General features: G+C 36.1%; 1 protein-coding gene across 2 annotated transcripts; it reads right to left on the minus strand.

The window, feature by feature from the left end:
- Positions 1 to 607: 607 nt before the first annotated feature.
- LOC121413725 (polycomb protein eed-like) lies at positions 608 to 18,962 on the minus strand. Of its 2 annotated transcripts, XM_041606652.1 has the most exons (11): positions 18,806 to 18,962; positions 13,122 to 13,313; positions 11,882 to 12,040; positions 9,659 to 9,784; positions 8,528 to 8,609; positions 7,539 to 7,630; positions 7,040 to 7,173; positions 4,974 to 5,079; positions 3,123 to 3,281; positions 2,521 to 2,594; positions 608 to 2,241 (listed from the first exon to the last, which is right to left on the minus strand). In XM_041606652.1, the coding sequence occupies exons 1-11, from the start codon at positions 18,935 to 18,937 to the stop codon at positions 2,115 to 2,117; spliced, it is 1,383 nt and encodes a 460-aa protein (XP_041462586.1). In that variant the 5' UTR covers positions 18,938 to 18,962; the 3' UTR covers positions 608 to 2,114. The 2 variants fall into 2 exon arrangements, 1 of the variants encoding a protein (XP_041462586.1); XR_005969769.1 differs by lacking the exons at positions 608 to 2,241; positions 2,521 to 2,594 and adding an exon at positions 3,539 to 3,788 and having other exon boundaries at positions 3,159 to 3,200.
- Between the last annotated feature and the right edge of the window lie 150 nt (positions 18,963 to 19,112).

Consider the following 19,112-nt stretch of genomic DNA (forward strand, 5'->3'; position numbering starts at 1 on the left):
GTGGCCCCCCGGGCATTAAGCACAAGAAATGGTTCACTAGTTATGTGTAAAGACATGACGAACTTATGAACAGCTTTGAAACAGCCCCATGGTTAAAAACCCCATCTCATTTTGGTTTATTTTCAACTGGTCTAATTCCAATTTGTCCAATTACCAACTTGTCTACTACCATTTGGTCTACCATCAGTTCGTCCACTATCCATATGGTCTAATTGCCATTTCGTCCACTCACCAGTTCGTCTGATAAACCAGTTGGTTCAGTAGCCATTTAGTCCATATACCATTTGGTCTAATTAAACTAGTGTTAATTGTGCAAAATGAATGAAAAGAAAATGGATATTAGACCAACTGGTTATGGGATGAAATGGTCATAGACGAACTGGTGGTTAGACAGTCATGACTGAACCAAATGGTTGTTAGACAAAATGTTGATGGACGGAATGTCGCTACATCTACTAAATGAAGGTAGACCATGTGATGAGTGGACGAGTTGGCAATAGATGAATTGGCAATCTGTCCTCATTTCTGGACAATTTCTGACATACATGTACATCTTTATCAAAACTTCAATGAAATTACAAACACCATGAAGGAACAAACTCTAAACTTAATTTTCTTACAAAGAGTGCTTTTATTTTACAAATTAAAGAAAAAAATCACAATGCATGGTACATTGTACATATAGATCTGTACAATCATGATGCCTTTGGCTATATACAGCGCTGTTGGGGAAATGTGGTGAAATGATTTTTCAGATTGAGATAACCATTTGATAACCAGAGAATGTGATTACATACAAAATCAGAAATTCTCTCGTACCAAACCTACCTGGCCAAAACTAGCTTTTATGTGCTTGAAGACAACTTCTTAAGCAAAATTTAATCCATTATTAATGGAATCTATGACACTCAGTCATAGATCGACATGCATACAGTTCGACAGGTTTTGATTGTTTATTTGGTGTAAACCCTTCTCAAGAAGACACCGCTAGCACATGCATCAAAGATGTTACTGTTCGGATAACAGGCCATGTGATGGATAGCCGAGACACACGGGATGACCAGAGTTCTAGACATTTAAATCGTTTAAGTATAATCTCATCTCGAGATGGTATTGTCATCACACATACCAAGATGTATATTACCACTTAGGACATTTGACAGTGTGTGGGACATGTTTGCGGATGATTGGAGTTCTAGATGCTTTATTACTAGTATTAGTGTGATCCCACCTTGAGACCATATCGTCATTGCATGCGGCAAGGAGTATACTCTATTATTGCTGATATGTGAGTTGTTTAACGAATAGCCGAGACAATCAGAATGACCAAAGTTCTTAACAGTTCGGGTGTTCATTTGGTGTGATCCTACCTCCAGATCATCACATGCAGCAAGGAGAATGTTATCGCTGCGATTCAGGGCTGTTTAATGGATAGCTGAGATAAGCTCGTCAATGTCATGATCATAGTTTTAGTCATACTGATTATCTATTTGGTGCAATATTATCCCCAGATGGGGGCCATTTATCTGACAGGTGAGACGGACTAGGTATGATCAGAGTTCTACAGGTGATTTATTTGGTGCGATCCCATCTCCAGATGGTGCCATCATCACACGCAGCAAGGAGAATATTACCACTAGGATTGAGGGCTGTTTGACGGATTGCTGAGACAGACTTGGTATGATCAGAGTTCTACAGGTGATTTATTTGGTGCGATCCCATCTCCAGATGGTGCCATCATCACACGCAGCAAGGAGAATATTACCACTAGGATTGAGGGCTGTTTGACGGATTGCTGAGACAGACTTGGTATGATCAGAGTTCTACAGGTTTTGATAATTTATTTGGTGCGATCCCATCTCCAGATAGTGCCATCATCACAAGCCGCAAGAAGAATATTACCACTAGGATTGAGGGCTGTTTGACGGATTGCTGAGACAGACTTGGTATGATCAGAGTTCTACAGGTTTTGATAATTTATTTGGTGCGATCCCATCTCCAGACAGTGCCATCATCACAAGCCGCAAGAAGAATATTACCACTAGGATTGAGGGCTGTTTGACAGATTGCTGAGACAGACTTGGTATGATCAGAGTTCTACAGGTTTTGATAATTTATTTGGTGCGATCCCATCTCCAGATAGTGCCATCATCACACGCAGCAAGGAGAATATTACCACTAGGATTGAGGGCCGTTTGACGGATAGCTGAGATACACTTGGGGTGGGTAAATGTGGCACATCTATAAGAACATAAAAACCAAAGAAAAGTTACTATCAATCCTGAACGATTAAAGAAAAATATTGTAAAAGAGAGTGGAACGATTCGGGTAGTCTCGCTTACAAAATGCAAGTCAATATAGCAGCAGTGCTGAATTTGAAAATGAACAAAATGAATAATTTTGAAAAAGAGAGAGGGGCAACATTTATTTGATAATAACATCTAGCTTTTGTTGAAGTCAAATGACCTTTGACCTTAGAAAATTGCTATTAGTTATTAAAATATGAATTTTTATTCTTACTTTGGTTTGATGCAATCGTCCATCTCTAGATCCCACACAAATATCTTGCCCACCTGATTGCCGAGGGCGAGGATCTGAAGAAAAAACATCAAGATATAAACAGTTATAATCTCAATAAATTGATGTAAGCTGCCATGCAAAAAACGAGCTCTAGATTTGACCATCAAAACGTTGTGGACTGGATGAAAAATGTTATCTATTTATAAATACAGAAATGCCTATGGTTGAGTCAGGGAGAGGGGTTTATATTTCAGAAGTACAAATTACAAATTTTAATACACAAAAATATTAATAATTCATTTTAATTCATAACAATTTATTACTTTATTATTATTGACATATACATAGAAACGTTTCCTCCACCAGCTTTTATATACAAAAGCAACACAAAATTGCATTCATTCATTGACATGACTATAAACGATAATTGCACTCAAAGACATGACAAAATTAAAAGGTGTTATGAATAAAGCAATATTTCATGCTTTTAAACAAAACAATACCACTTTTCTTCTCATGTTTTACCAATAATATCTGCTGAATTCAAACTACGCACACACCTACCTACCCACCCACTCTCTCAGACACAAACAGAATATTACCTTTTGCCTGTAATCCATGCTAAATCTCATAAACCAAATGTCACATTGTGTGTAGTTGAACCTGGTCAAGACCGTGACCTCTGACATGGAAGGCTTGATGATCTCTACCGGGTCATGGATACCGCCAGGTTTCCAACAAACGATGCAATTCTCACAAGACTGTGGGGATGAAAAGAGGTTATGTACCATAAGGGTGCAAGATAAAATGTTTGATATTAGTTTAATTGGACTGGGTCAAGACGGTGACCTCTGACATGGAAGGCTTGATAATCTCTACGGGGTCAATGATACCGCCAGGTTTCCAACAAACTATGCAATTCTCACAAGACTGTGGGGATGAAAAGAGGTTATGTACAGTAAGGGTGCAAGATAAAATGTTTGATATTAGTGTAATTGGACTGGGTCAAGACGGTGACCTCTGACATGGAAGGCTTGATAATCTCTACGGGGTCATGGATACCGCCAGGTTTCCAACAAACGATGCAATTCTCACAAGACTGTGGGGATGAAAAGAGGTTATGTACAGTAAGGGTGCAAGATAAAATGTTTGATATTAGTGTAATTGGACTGGGTCAAGACGGTGACCTCTGACATGGAAGGCTTGATAATCTCTACGGGGTCATGGATACCGCCAGGTTTCCAACAAACGATGCAATTCTCACAAGACTGTGGGGATAATAATATTATTCAGTTCTTTTATAGCGCATAACACATAGCAACGCATGTCCCTTTGCACTTGGATGAAACTAAGGAAAGTAAGTAAAGAGTGTTGGGCACTGAATTCATTACAAGTTAAACAGATATTTTTTTCGGGAAGTCTTAAACCTCTCTAAATCATGTATATTTCTCATATAATTAGGAAGTGCATTCCATAAGATGAAAGAGGCATGTGCAAATGAGCGCTCACTATATGTGGGATGAAAAGAGTTTGTGTGCAGTAAGAATGCAAAATAAAATGAGTTCGAACAGAATCAAATAAAATTACCACCCAAGTATGTGCCAAGCGGCTCGGAAAGAAAATGTGCAATTGCTGAGAAATTAGCAAAATAAGCACGGAATTCCATCAAATGTCTGGTATTTTTCCACGCAATATTAATACACTGTCCCACATATGCTTTTCTGTCCTGGTTAGTGATCATCAGAATTATCGATTTTGAGCTAAGATTTCATGATTTCACAAGATCTATGTAGATATACTGTATGATAATATGGTGACAATCAACCTTGACTTTAAAGACGTTCTAATGAAATAATCATTTGCTGCAAATACTTACTTTTTAATACCTCTAAGCTAAACATAACCCCGTGCTCAAAAGCATACCTTAACTTTAATCCTCACATAATCCTGTCCCCAAAACCCTACCACAACCCTAATCCTCACATTGTATCTTCAGAGAAATTAGCAAAGGAGCAACTGTTGTAGTAAATCGCCAACTCGTCTACTCATCACACGGTCTACCTTCATTCCATCATTCAACATTTCGTCTAACAACCATTTGTTTCAATAACCATTTGGTCCAATCAACATTTCATCTAATCATCAGTTAGTCTCATAACCAGTTGGTCTAATGTCCATTTTATTTTCATTCATTTAGCCCAATTAACACTTAGTCCAATTAGACCAAATGGTATATGGACTAAATGGAAATTAGAATATGTGGATAGTGGACAAACTGATGGTAGACCATATTATAGTAGACAAGTTGGTAATTGGATGAATTGGCATATGTCATTAAAGCAATATTTGCGTTACCAGGGCTGTTATGGAATGCACACATTGCCTAATTGACTCCAAACTGCATATACATGCGGGCTCATTCTCCAATGGTTTGAATAAATCTTAATTATTACCTTGGAAAGCACAAAGTCACCCAGCCAGCGCACACAATCAACATAGTTCCTATGGATGTCACGGGTTGTGAAGTCAGGTGTGTTTACATACAGAGACTTGAATGGCCTGTAAAGAAAAAACAAACAACCGAGCATTACATTTAAACCTTCAGGGGCAACCTTAAAACATGCCTGGGGGCCGTTTCATAAAGCTGATCCTAAGTTAAGAGTGACTTTAAAGAACGACTGTGATCCTTTCTTGTGGTAAATGACGTTGACCACTAATGTTCATTGGTGATTATTTAGAGTGTGAGAAAGGTTCACCAGTCGTTCTTAAAGTCATTCTTAACTTACGAACAGCTTTATGAACACCCACCTGTACTTAGATTGCTTTTTTGACAGACATTGACTTATTGTTCAAACATGTATTATATTGTAATTTTTTGTTGTTGTTGTTCTGCTTTGAATCACCTTGAGCATCTATCCAAGATTGAAAGTGTGCTTTACAGGCCTGTATTATTATCATTATTATAAAAATGCTTCATTTTAAGATCTGTGAACTTGACAAACCAAATATAAATCTGTTACAATTATAAAGTTCACTGCTAATATAAAGGCTCTCGGTGGGTTTTTTTATATATAAAGATCTAAGGATATGCCATGAATGATAAAGCATGAAAATAAAATAACTTGCATTAAAAAAAAGATGTATGAACATTTAAAACTTAACCCAATTCTAGTGTGAGATTATGTCTTTCAACAAAAATACTACTTGTGGTAAAAATCTGAAAGTGAATTTGAACAGCATCCTTGAAAAGCATGAAAATGAATGAACTTTGGGAAGTAGCAAGATCACTTAAAAATAATCCTAGTTCTAATGTGTGAGACTTTATCTTTAAACATACGGTAAATGTCAATCGTGGTAATAATAATCAGAAAACGAGTTCACACAGAATCCAATAAAATGACCACCAAAGTCTTTACATGTACATGATAACATATATGTCAAATGAATCTGGTAGCAAATGTGCAAATGCTAGTGACAGAACAAGCATTCCGGTCAAATGTTGGGTTTTTTTCCAAGGAATAACACACCGTCCCCCTAAGCGTAGGAAATACATTAGGGCGACCGGCGATTTTGTCCCCCTGACATCCCATACCCCCCCCAAAAAAGGGAACCATTCTTTCCAGATTCATCCCAACATCTGTCACAAACAATATCAATATTCTAACTATGAAAGAATAATGATATTTGCGTTTACTGCATATTGTACAACGCCTCCTTAGCTTGTTGTACGCGATCAAATGGGAGGCTGAATGTCACACATTTGTACCGTTGCACACAGGACGTACCATCCAAAATGTACCGTCCAAAATGTACCATTGCACGGCTTTAGGAGGTGACATCACAATGCGATTTCATTGAATAAGGCAAAGATACTACAATGCGCGTACAGCCCGCTGGCCAAATGCGCAATGCTGTCCAAGATCATGTCCGCTTGTGGGATTTTGCTTTGCGCTTTCAATATTTTTGCTCCCTTTTCATAGATTACTGGAGGGAAAAACTCTTGTTTTTTCATATTTTCGCTAGATTCCGAGGCATTGTACAACACAAATAGCGAATATTCTTATTCGTGCAATGGTGCGAGATTTCACATTCGGTGAAAGAAACGCTCTATTCAACGAGTTGAATAGAGCATCTTTCTTTCACCTCATGCGAAATCTCGCACCATCGCACTCATGCCTATTCGCTATTTGTATAATGGCTGGTTGCCCTAAAAAGTAGCCCTGTAAATGAAAATCATTTCCTACCCTGGCAACATGAGCTAATGTATGTTGGTTGTTTTCAGTGTGGTTGTTTTTTGCTTAGATTTCATGATTTCACAGAGTTACATTAAATAAACCAGATCTAGATCTACCACGACATAATGAGAACTGACCTTGATTTTATATACTTTCTCGTGAAATCAGTTTGCTGCAAGAATAGGTACTAAGCTTCAAATATCTTTTTCTAATTACACTTTGTAAGGGGGTATATGAACTCAATGAAAAAACATTACGGTAGACTTGTAAAGCTAATTACTCACTTATTTGTCTTAGATGCAGTGTATGCGTGTGACTCCTGAATTGCTTGTTGAATATTGGCCTTCTGTAGATTCCATATTTTGAGTGAATGGTCCATACCGCACGATGCTATCCTCAGACCATCGATGTCAAAGTCCTGTCAAAAGAAGCAAATAAAACAATTCAATTATACAACTCATTTATTAATTCGGTTAAACTACACGACTCATTTAGGTTTAACATAATATCCTATCTCCTCAACTTGGCAACAAAATTGATGTCATTCACTTAACTTATCAATGTAAATAGCAAATATAATATAAAAATGGCAATTTTCAAGTAGTGATTTCATGGTTTTGCCATTGCATTGCCAATTTAGTGAAAATAATGATTAGATTTCTAAAGGAAAAAATTATATTGAAGAATTACACAGTTTTCACCCGAAGTGCAAAGGTTGGTCTATAAAGGCTTCCCTGGCAAACTACTACAAATACATAACACTATACTCTGTTGATTACTTACCCCTGATAGAACTTCATCTCGATGACCTTCGACCCCACCAAAGATGGCGACCAATGTGTCTGTCTTCAGATTCCACAATCTGACCGAATGATCTACGAGCAATCAATTAAAAGTTTGTTACATAATGCTTCAACCTGTTTAATACAGATAAGAGGTACACCTGTGCATCCAAAATGTGACTAAAAAAGTTCCCATATCTAGTCTAAGTGGTTTATAGACTGTTCATGAATCAAATTTTAATTTGATGTACATGTAAGTCAAAATAATTAGTAGATGATGTGGAAATGAGATCATTTGGGCATCTGAAAGAGAATTATACTATGTGGGTATTAGACTAAGTGTAGTGCAGACCAAATTGATAGACCAATTGGTTAGTCCATGTGGTATTAGACTATCTGAGAAGTAGACCAAATGTTTGAAGACCAAGTGAACCTCCTGCTAGATCAGGCAGACCACAGACTTACATGTAGGTCACCTAGCCACATCCATTCACATCACTACCTTTGATTGGTATACAAATGATGCACGTACGCGCGTGCATGCAGGGCCAAATAATGAACAATATGCGAGAAGAGCCAATGGATATACTGCACCGAGTTCCGCAGGACCAAGTGCCGTATATCCATTTGACGAGTCAAGCACATAGTTCATTATTTAGGTCCTCTATGCACAAGAATGTGTGCATTGTTTGTTTTATACAACCCCCTCCCCTCCCCCCATGTTACTGAGTTGCCCGAATGTTGTATTTGATCTAATTTCTATAAAATATTTCTAGAGGATAGTGTAATTGATATGACTTCACAGTGCAGGATAGTACATTTTTTATGACGTCAGAGTGCAGGATAGTGCATTTGGATGCCAAAGTGCAATTTGCTGAATATCAAGTGATCTGATTTGGACCAATCAGATTACAGAACATTCTTGGGAGTTGTATGATTCTTACTTTCAGGTACTTCTTTATTGCTTTTACAAAGTCATACCATACTTACCTTTGCTGACTGAGAGAAGTAGGTTAGAATCATGCGGGTGTGTCTTCAATTCATTTACTGCGTTGCCATGGGCGATGAAATGCTGGAATAAGAGTAACATCACTGTATGTTATAACAATTGATAAATAGTACACTAACCTTCTCATGACTCTTAAAAGGTTAAATTACATCATGGGGAAATATGCATAAATATTTTTTTTAAGTTGATCCCAGTTCATTGACCCCTTGGCAAATTGATCTGAAATTCCATTTTTCTACTTGTTGATACATGATAAGCATTACATGTAAGATTTTTCAGAACAGGTGTTTATTTTAACTCATTTTCAAAATTTTCTTGAAATTCAAAATCTTAACCTCATATAATTTTTGTTTTATGTTGATACCACATTAGGTTTATAAATTAATAAATTAATTGACCCTAAACGACCTTTAATATAACCATGTGACCTGAAACTCATTCCAGATGATAGGTGAAGATTGATTAACACTATAATGTATATCTAAGTTTCAAGAAATAGGTCCGTATACTTTCAAATTTATGATACTTTACAAACTTAGCCTTGAATAAGATTTTAATGCTAACAACACTGCTGCTGCTGCCAGTGTCAAAATAATGTTGCCTACATGTACATGTATCTGTATTAAGATTCTTGCATTGTTTGCCGGTCAGGTCACGTATTAAGTTCAAGATCTTACTACTCTCATTTCAGTGTTTTCAACAAATGGCTCCATCTTATCGGTCTGAGTTACTTGTAAAATATGAACCTGTTCGAAATCTCAGATCACTTCATAAGGATTCATATAATGTACCTGTTGTTAAGACAAAGTTTTATGGCGAACGGGGGTTTGCGCACACAGCGCCGAAACCCTGGAATAGTATCCCACACAATATAAGGCAAGTTGAAACAATTTGGCGATTTAAATCTGCATTGAAAACATATTTATAAAATAATATTATCAAAGCATTACCAGCAGTTTTCCCTCAACTTTTCTTCTTTTCCTAATGCGCATTGAGACCTTTGTAAGGTGCAATGCACTATACAAAAACTTCGATTATGTATGTATGTCTTGCTTCTGCTATCCAGGCAAGACAAACATTAATTCTCAAACAAGCACAATGAGAGAATTTACCTTGATACACTGTAGAGTTATAGGGCTGATGATTCTGATGACGCCTCTGGAGCCTGCCACAGCTAAGAGAAGGAGACCCGTTCTCTCTTCGTACGTCCATGCACAAGTGTAGAAGTTTTCATCAGACTATGATCTCAGAGTTAAAGAAATATATCACTGATACACACAGACTGTGAAAATGCTAATTTTCTCAAGATTAATTATGTAACACACTGGAGTTGAATTTAATCATTTTTTCCCATCTTTTTATCATTTACTTAAAATTTAGATGTTTTGATATCATGTCTTTTGCAGAATCTTGGTTTAAGGATTTCCAACATAACAAATAAAAATGTAATACTTCAACTGATGATACATGTAGCATAACCTTTTTTTGCGATAATTTGAATTGTTTGACTGTATGGTGGTTAGAATACTGTGCAAAAAATATACTGCAAATTAAAATTTATCTTTACATCCATGAAATGCACATCTATTATGGATATTCCTTGCAAAGTTCAACTATCACAACAAAAGGAAGTCATCATCTTGCCCTACATATACATGTATGACTACATATTTGTGAATTTTCCAGTTGTCAATCATAAATGCTTATCTACAAAAAGCAGATTAAAAGGGTTTATCAAAATAATAGTGACTCAGGCAAAATGACATCCAGGGAACAGATTTTCCTGGTATCTCATCGCTATTTGTTCCACAGTTTTAAAGACAGCTACACTTAACGCCTTTCTGTTCTGGAAAGTAAAATCTGTGATGCAAAACTTCTTTTGTATAGCAAATTTAGGACTTTTCAGAACATAGTTGAAAGCTTAAATGACCACAAATTCTAATCAAATTTGGTATACAAAGATTATTCCCTGACATCTATTGGTCATAAAATTTTATTCTTCTCTGGATGATTAAAAAACCTGTCACTTGGTAAAAAGGTAGAAGTGTTGTGGTGTAGTCACTTGACTCTTAAACTAAGGGTCGAGGGTTTGAATCCCACCTGGCGCTAATGTCCTTTGGCAAGGCACTTATCCACGTTTGTCACTCTCCACTCATCTGTTAATTGGGTACCAAGTAGGATGTGAAAGTCAATGTGATTAGATTGGCATGTGTGTGCTGATAAAAGGTTGCCTGGCCAGGATACTCCCGAGGGAGTGGAGATGGTGCACTTAAATGTGTGAAATAGTAATGATTCCTATGACCGGGGTAATATCAATTCAATTCAGTTTCAATTCAGTTTATTTATTAGGTAAAAAATCAAATGAGTAGATATGTACATTGTAAAATGTGAGGATCAAACACCCTAGAAAAGCCAGAGGCTTGAAAAGTAGGGGGATCCATGACAAATATTTACAGTGATACAAATACAGCAAATAATTTATAGTAGGAATAAAATACATAGGAGATAGCAATTGAAATAAAACATGAAACAAGTTACAATATTTACAATACATGACAAAAAAGACAAAACAAAATATATAATATGACTGTTTGTTTAATTTTGGTTCAATTTAAAGGAATCACTTGTAAGTGGCAAGAAGATGCTGTTTAATTTTAGCCTTAAATGAGGTAACGGTGGTCATTCTTTTAAGTAGTGTGTTAAGACAGTTCCGAAATTGAGCCCCTTTGTGTTTAATAGAGTTCGTCTGTCGTAGTTTTAAGCGTGAATATGGCACAAATATATTGTTTCTCTGTCTTGTATTAACACTATGTTTTTTATCAACCGTAAGAAAATAATTATTGAAAATAGCCGGTAATAATTCATTCATATATCGGAACATAAAAAGTGCTGCCTTTATTTTTATAGTATCAGTTAAATTGGCAGTGTTGAACGTTTTAAATAGAGGTGGAGTATGGGCAAGATAATGCGTGTTAGAACATAGACGAATTGCTTTCTTTTGAAGTACAATCAATCTGTTTAAATGACATGAGCTGGCCCCTCCCCAGACAAGACTACAATAATCCAAATGGGGCAAGATAATGGCATTATACAAAGTAAAGAGGGTTTTAAGTGGGAGCATATTACGTAATTTATATAACATACCAACGCACATACTAACTTTTCCATGGATGTGATCTATATGGTTAACAATTACAATGTTAAGCGCTTAGAAACCAAAGTATGAAGTGCTATATGAATGTTACTTTTCATATCCATTTTTGTTATCAAACACCTGCATTATGTTAAATTCCCCATTAAAGCTGACACTTGACAATCTTTAATTCAAAGGATACGTCTGTATCCACATAGCTCTGCAGCAGTTTTATCTTTCCGTCGTCGTGAAGCTCATAGATCGATACACGATTACTACCGACTGAACAGAAGACATTTGGGTCATTTTCCTTCCGATACGGATTGAAGATTACTCCAAATATTGGCTGTCCGTGGTCCTCCTGTAACAGAAACCATCATTACTTATTAACAAGGAATGCTTCAGAAAGAAATCTTGCTATGCGATTCAATATAGCTGCAGCAGTGCTGACTTTCAAAATAAGAAACAAAATGATGTATTTGATGATCAAATTTGAAGTTCGAGCTTAGATAAACACTGGCCTTGCCTTAGAAGCTTCTAGTTAATTTCATGTACATGTAAGTTGTGATGTCCAAATACCATGTTACACATGTTGAATTCAATTTGATTAATCTTTTTTGAAAATAATAAACAGAGTATCAATTCTTATCCAAATTAATTTACCTGTACCTGAAATGATCCTTGACATTGACTTAAGTGTAGTAACCAAAAATTGTATTCATCTATACAATAAACAAACTTATTTTAACATTATAATCAAATTTTAAAAATTGTTACATTATCTAAAGTTGATATCAGGTCATTGAGTCCATAATTATCGTTCACCTTTGCCTCGCGACCTGAAATTAAATTCAACAATTTGCTGATTCTTGCAATTATGAAAGTTTTACAGAAAAGATAAGGCTCTTGATATTGACATTTTTGGCTTCGCATAATCTTAGCTCAAATAATCAGACCAATACCTATAAACTTAAAACTAAACTTCAGAATATGGGTCATATGCCAGGGTAGGAGATAATTTTTATTTGTATGGGGCTATTTTTTTTCCACACAAGGGGAAATTTCAGAATTTTTGGGGCTTCATGTATTTCTTTCATCTAAAGGGCTACTTTATAGGGGTAACAAAGAAGCAATAATGCAGAAAAAACCAATTATTATTCTGCCATTACTGGAATATTGATTTTTCTATATAATCTTGAATAATATTCATGATTGTGTGTGACTGACATGCATCTTGGGGTGCCTCTAGAAAGAATGGTCACCCCAAAGCATGTATTTTTGGGGAATTTTAGGGGCACTTTAGGCTGTCATGAGGGCAAAATCGCCCCCCACCCTCATGTTTTTCCTATGCTGTCATGGGCTTAGATTGAGTGGTATTCAAAAGATCTGAGATGCAGATCAACTGTTTGCAGACCAAATGAATATCAACCATGAGAACATACCTTAACGTGACAACTATACTTGAACTGCCACTTGCATTTCTTTGACTTCCATCTACCCCTTGCCCATCTCTTGGCTACGAGGGCCTGATCTGAGCCTGTAGTAACCATACTGGTTGGGGTTTCCGACCTGGAGTTGGTGCTGTCATGAGACTGACTCGTTGTCTCGCTCTTGGAGTCATCGATGTCCATCATCTTAAAACAAAAACAAGAGAGGATCTATGGATTTAAGATTGATATTAGTATAAACATACATGTATACACTCTTGGTTCTACATAAACTGCAGTGCAGTCACCTTGTTTGATGTTGAGAGGGGATTCCTTGGTTTATCATTAATTCAATAATTTTGTGTAGTAACATGTGTTTTTTTTTTCCTTTTGCATTTCCCTCTCTTTGTCACCATATCCTAGACGAGTCGGGAGTGCCAGAAAAAAATGAGATTTTATCCCCAATTATATGTTGGGGCCTTGCCTTTTAAAGCACTGATTAAGTATTAATTGTTAGTAAAACAATTAGACAAGAGTCTAGCTTATATTCAGTCAGATCTAGAATAAAAAACAAACAAGTGGAACGCCTCTGGCAGTCTCGCCTGCATTACGCGATTCGATAGAGTAGCAGTGCTGACTTTGAAAACAGTTATTGAATAATTAATCACGAAAGAAAACGCTCTTATGATAATAAAATAGTATGTCCATTGACCAAAACTGACATTTGACCATCATCATGTGACCTACGATGTGTGCCCTTATGTCTGTTTCATGAACTATTGAGTAGATCCATATTTCCTTTCTTTATAATGCCATTTCAACAAATACCCGAAATATGGCCAAAGTTCTTTGACCTTAAATGACCTTTGATCTTGGTCTTGTGACCTGAAACGTGCACGGGATATTCAGGGATACGTTATTGCTCATGTCTTCTAAGTTTCATGAACTAGATCCATAAAATTTTAAAGTTATGATGACAATTCCTCAAATAACCCTAAAGTTTGTTGACAGTAAGTGACCTTTGATCCTAATCATGTGACCTGAAACTCAGGCAGGATGTTTATTAATACTTTATTACCCTTATGTCAAAGTTTCATGAACTAGGTAAATTTACTTCCGAAGTTATGATGACATTTCAAAAACTATTTCAATGTTGACAACACCGCCGTCGCCGGCCGGTTTCTTTTTTTTTCTTTAATTTTGGGAGTTTTTCGTACATCAACCTTAAAGATACCCATGTTACCTGTGGCAGCCTATGGCTATCTTCTGGGCTCCGGCCCGTGAAGCAGGCCGGAGCTCTCTTGGTTAGTTTCCATTGTTCTAACTTCTAACCAGTAGAAGCCCACAGCCAATATGGGAGACTGTCTCCCATGTGGGAGATTATCTCCAATATCAGAGACTTTCGTACAGAATTTGGGTATCCAATTTCAGAGACAGTCTCCAGTTTGGGAAACCAATTTCCTTTGTTTACATTTGATGCAGTATTTGGTACCCTGGGGTACCAAATAATAATCCGCCATTTTCTGAATTATTTTTTTTTTTTGCGCTGTACCCTGGGTTACCAAAAAATGTGTACAAGTATATTTTGATGTTTTGTACAGATTTTTTCTTTCTTTCTAGTGATCTTATGTAACAATTAATGCATGCAAATGATAACTTTATTCTAATTTTCATGTTCTGTTCTAATCTTCACTGTTCAATAATGATACCAGGCTGTAGTTGTCATTATTGATCTTATGTAAGTTAGCTGTCGAAAAGTATACTTAAATTCTTAAGTATAACATAATTTGTTTACTATTATTGGCATTAGATTGTATCAAAATAAAGGAAATAGGCGTTGTGATCATTGTCCCCATTCATTGTCATGATTGTCGCACGCGCACCGATCGTACGACCGTGATCACCATGACAACAATGTAACTGTACACTATTACAACACGAGATGGCGCTGCACAACGCCGTACCCCGGGGTACTATGGTACCCCGGTGTACGGCGTGGTGCATCATTTGTTGCAAAACAATTACCTTAGTGGCAACTGGAAATGTAAAGCAGATTACTCATAAAAAAAAAATTCACTGTCTACTTTTGTTTTGATTTGGATTTTTTTTTGTCATCCACACACACAAAACAAATGGACTTCTGACCTCAGTGAGACAAAATTTTGGATGGAAAAAATTGTTATTTTTATTGGTGTTGTTTCTTTTGTCCTTTTTCAAAGCAGGTCTCTGATATCGGGAGATGTTTCCCCATATTGGAGAGAGTCTCAAGTTGAAGAAGAGAAGAATATTATTCTACTCATGTACATTTTTCATTTAAAGGAAATTATGATCACGATACCAAGAATATACAGTGAACTATGGTTTCGTTTATTTCTTGCACGCATTGTAACTTAGAGCTCGAGTCAGACTCAGTCCAGACTCCAGAGTCTGTCGTCAGAGCCGAGACTGGCCGAGACTGTGAAACTTTATTTAGATCATCTAATGTTAGATCTAAAAAAGGCAGCTTTTTGCATTTTAGACTAGATCTACTGTATGACTCGGACTTCGGAGGTAATTGAATTCTGTTGCCCTTTTCACTGTTAGAAAGTTCCAGCTATAAAAATAATGCTTTGTTTTATCCACCACCCCACTATAAGGTATAGTCACGTATTGTATTACAGGACACTATCATGATTCTGGACGCGCATATTACTGCATACGAAAACAATTTCCTACCGTAAGACTCCAGAAGTTCAATTTCACAGAGCAAAACATACATGTAGAACAAGATTTGCAAAAACAAGGCAAAAAAAATCCAACTTTTATCTAATTTATGTCTTAAAATGACAGAAAATGCTTGAAATATCAGTTTTGCGTCAACAATTTATGGGCAAGTCCAAGAATTCGCGCGCGTTACGTATGGGACGTTTCAGAGGCTTTAATGACCTGAAAAATAGTGTTAAATGACTTTGATTAGATTGAATACCCTCATGATGGTAGACATCTAGGAAAAGAATAATCATGCAAAAAATGGTGACATTTGACCTTGACCTTGACCTTTTAGAGGGAAAAGATGGGCCGTTACGTATGGGACGCAGAAAAAAGACAATTTTTGAAACATTTTTTTCAAGTTGAGAATTCTCTAAAAGTATTTCATTTGACAACTTGTAACTTACTGTGATAAAAGTCACAATACTCTAGTATATCTAAGGCAAGTTTCATGTCATAAGCAAAATCCCTCTAATTACAGACTCTAATTAAACAAATTAATGACATGTTACGTATGGGACAGTTACGTATGGGACATTTTGTCCCCATAGAGAACGTACACAATTTTCCCCATAATTCAAAAAATTGAAATAATTTAAAATATGGAAATAACAAAAGAGTTTCAGTCTTTTAAAATGTTCTATTGAGACATATTTGATATGACTGAAGAGGAAATTAGCCATTTCAACATTTTTTTTCTTGTTTTTTCATGGTTTCATGAATTTCTTATGTATTTCTATTGTTTTTATTTTTTTTCATATTTTTCCATTTTCACAAATTTTTTGTTACAATTGCTTTCATTAATGAGTATTCATAACAAATCGTATTCATAACAAATCAGTCTTTAAAAACTAAAGAAAAGGTAAATAATCACTTTTTAGAGCACTCTTGAAATTTGTTTTTCTCCATTCACTTTGTACACAAATCTCCCCATTGACATTGTGTGTAAATGTCCCATACGTAACATGTTGTCCCATACGTAACAATTTTTTAATTAACTTTTAATTAAAAGGTGAACTCTATTTTTGAAACTTTTTTGGGTATAACATTTTCATACTTTATAAATTAGAACTTCCCAGAGATGCAACAATACAAGTATTGTATTATGAGAAATAACTTAAAAAAACGTCCTCAAAATGTTACGTATGGGACATTCCATCGTTGGACAAGACCTAATTTGCATAATTAATTAGATGACACCACTTTTTTCCCCAAAAATTAATAAGATGTTAGGGGGTCCATGTCCCACCTATGACTAAATCTCACAAGTTTTCTTTTCATTTTCTATGAGTTTTTATAATTGTCCCATACGTAACGCCCATTTTACCAATTATGCAAATTAGGTGCCCCAAATTAGCATAAATATGCATATTATCAAATTTTTCTTAATGAAATTTTAAAATTCAACATTTGGGCTTTCTTACCCCACCAAAGATAACTTCTTAAATTAAAGATGAAATTTTGCCTTCTAGGGTGACCTTTTCTTGGACTTGCCCTTATATATTTTCAAATGGAAATATGCCCCTGATTTGCCAAATTTCAATCTCGTCCGCTCTTTCGATCGAATGTTGAGGTGTGGTGCATTGTGGGTGATCATTGACGGCTAGTTCTCAAGGTCCCGTGCACGAGATTTCTATGATTTATAGAGCCGTGACTGAGGCGTGAAAAATCGACAGCAGGGCATCAATAGAACTTGATAAGCGTCACGAAAAATATTGGATAGTGCCATGGAACATGCAGTTAAAAAGAAAATAAAATTAGAAAGCAAACACAAATTTATTATTACCATCATCTGCTCAGATTCTATAAAAAAAAAAAAAACTTTGAATTTACTCATATCTTTAGTCTAGATCTATTCTTTCTTACAGAGTTACATCATTAAAGGTCAAGTCCACCTCAGAAAAATGTTGATTTGAATCAATAGAGAAAAATCAGACAAGCACAATGCTGAAGATTTCATCAAAATCGGATGTAAAATAAGAAAGTTATGACATTTCAAAGTTTCGCTTATTTTTAACAAAATAGTTATATGAACGAGCCAGTTACATCCAAATGAGAGTCGATGATGTCACTCACTCACTATTTCTTTTATTTTTTATTGTTTGAAATTTGAATTATACAATATTTCAATTTTTACGAATTTGATGATTAAGACCTCCTTGCCTGAAGCACAAAATGTTAAAATAATGGAATTCCACGTGTTTAGGAAGAAATGAAACTTCTTTTCACATGACAATGACAAAAAAATCAAAATATTTCATATTTCAAACAATAAAATACAAAAGAAATAGTGAGTGACATCGACTCTCTCATTTGGATGTAACTGGCTCGTTCATATAACTGTTTTGTTAAATATAAGCAAAACTTTAAAATGTCATAACTTTCTTATTTTACATCCGATTTTGATGAAATTTTCAGTGTTATGCTTGTTGAATTTTTCTCTTTTTATCAAAATCAAGTTTTTGTTGGGGTGGAATTGTCCTTTAAAATCAAGAAATATATTTACCCATCCGGAATCGTGAGGCAATATGTCACGAACTAACGAGTAACGTTGGCTTGCGGCAAGTGCGATGCAATGAAAACGATTGGTAAATTTAATACAAAATCATATTCATAATTTTCATAATATTCTTATTTGGAAAAGCAAGTGCAAATTTTTCCTGAATTGTATTTCCTCTATTTGTCATTTTTAAAGCAATTAAATATTGGTGTCCGTCCGGTATTGCTATGTATTAGGATACACTGCCATACGCATCCTCGCATGTACTTTACGGTGGCTTCATCTCTGGCTCGCCGCCGCGCCCGAAGCTCCGGGAAGATGATTTTGATAGTTGTGTTTTCTGTTCGTGCGCGTGGCCGGGTGTTCGAAGGTCCTGGCGAATGAATAAAATTGAGTATGAAAAACACAGATAAAGCAAGGATAATTCATTATATTGCTCAACATGTCTCACCATAGATTCACTAATGCCTCCAGGAATAGGAACAGATGCATTATCGTCTTTGGTTGCTTGTAATGCTTGTTTATTGAGAGTGATTCCTTCTGTTCGTGTGTTCGAAACACCCGCTTTGTTTTTGTCAGCCATATCTGATGTCACGTGCGCCCCGGCGGCCCGCGCGGCCGGGGGGGGGGGGCGCGGGCCGCCGGGGCGAAATTATTTTTCCCACCATATTTCTGGACCAAAATACGAGCTCATTTGCATACAGCCAATCAGAGACGATTATTGCGTCTTGGGAATAAGAGTTGAGTACGCATGCGCC

Source organism: Lytechinus variegatus, chromosome 4, assembly GCF_018143015.1.
Source record: "Lytechinus variegatus isolate NC3 chromosome 4, Lvar_3.0, whole genome shotgun sequence".
NCBI lineage: Eukaryota > Metazoa > Echinodermata > Echinoidea > Temnopleuroida > Toxopneustidae > Lytechinus > Lytechinus variegatus.

What these genes read in the sequence shown, in the direction of transcription:
- LOC121413725 (XM_041606652.1), bottom strand. Translation starts at nt 18,937, where the DNA reads ATGGCTGACAAAAACAAAGCGGGTGTTTCGAACACACGAACAGAAGGA. An exon ending in AGAGCTATGTGGATACAGAC is followed by an intron (nt 9,785 to 11,881) that starts GTATCCTTTGAA and finishes CTGAGATCATAG; the next exon opens with TCTGATGAAAACTTCTACAC. An exon ending in ACTGCATCTAAGACAAATAA is followed by an intron (nt 5,080 to 7,039) that starts GTGAGTAATTAG and finishes TTTTCTTTACAG; the next exon opens with GCCATTCAAGTCTCTGTATG.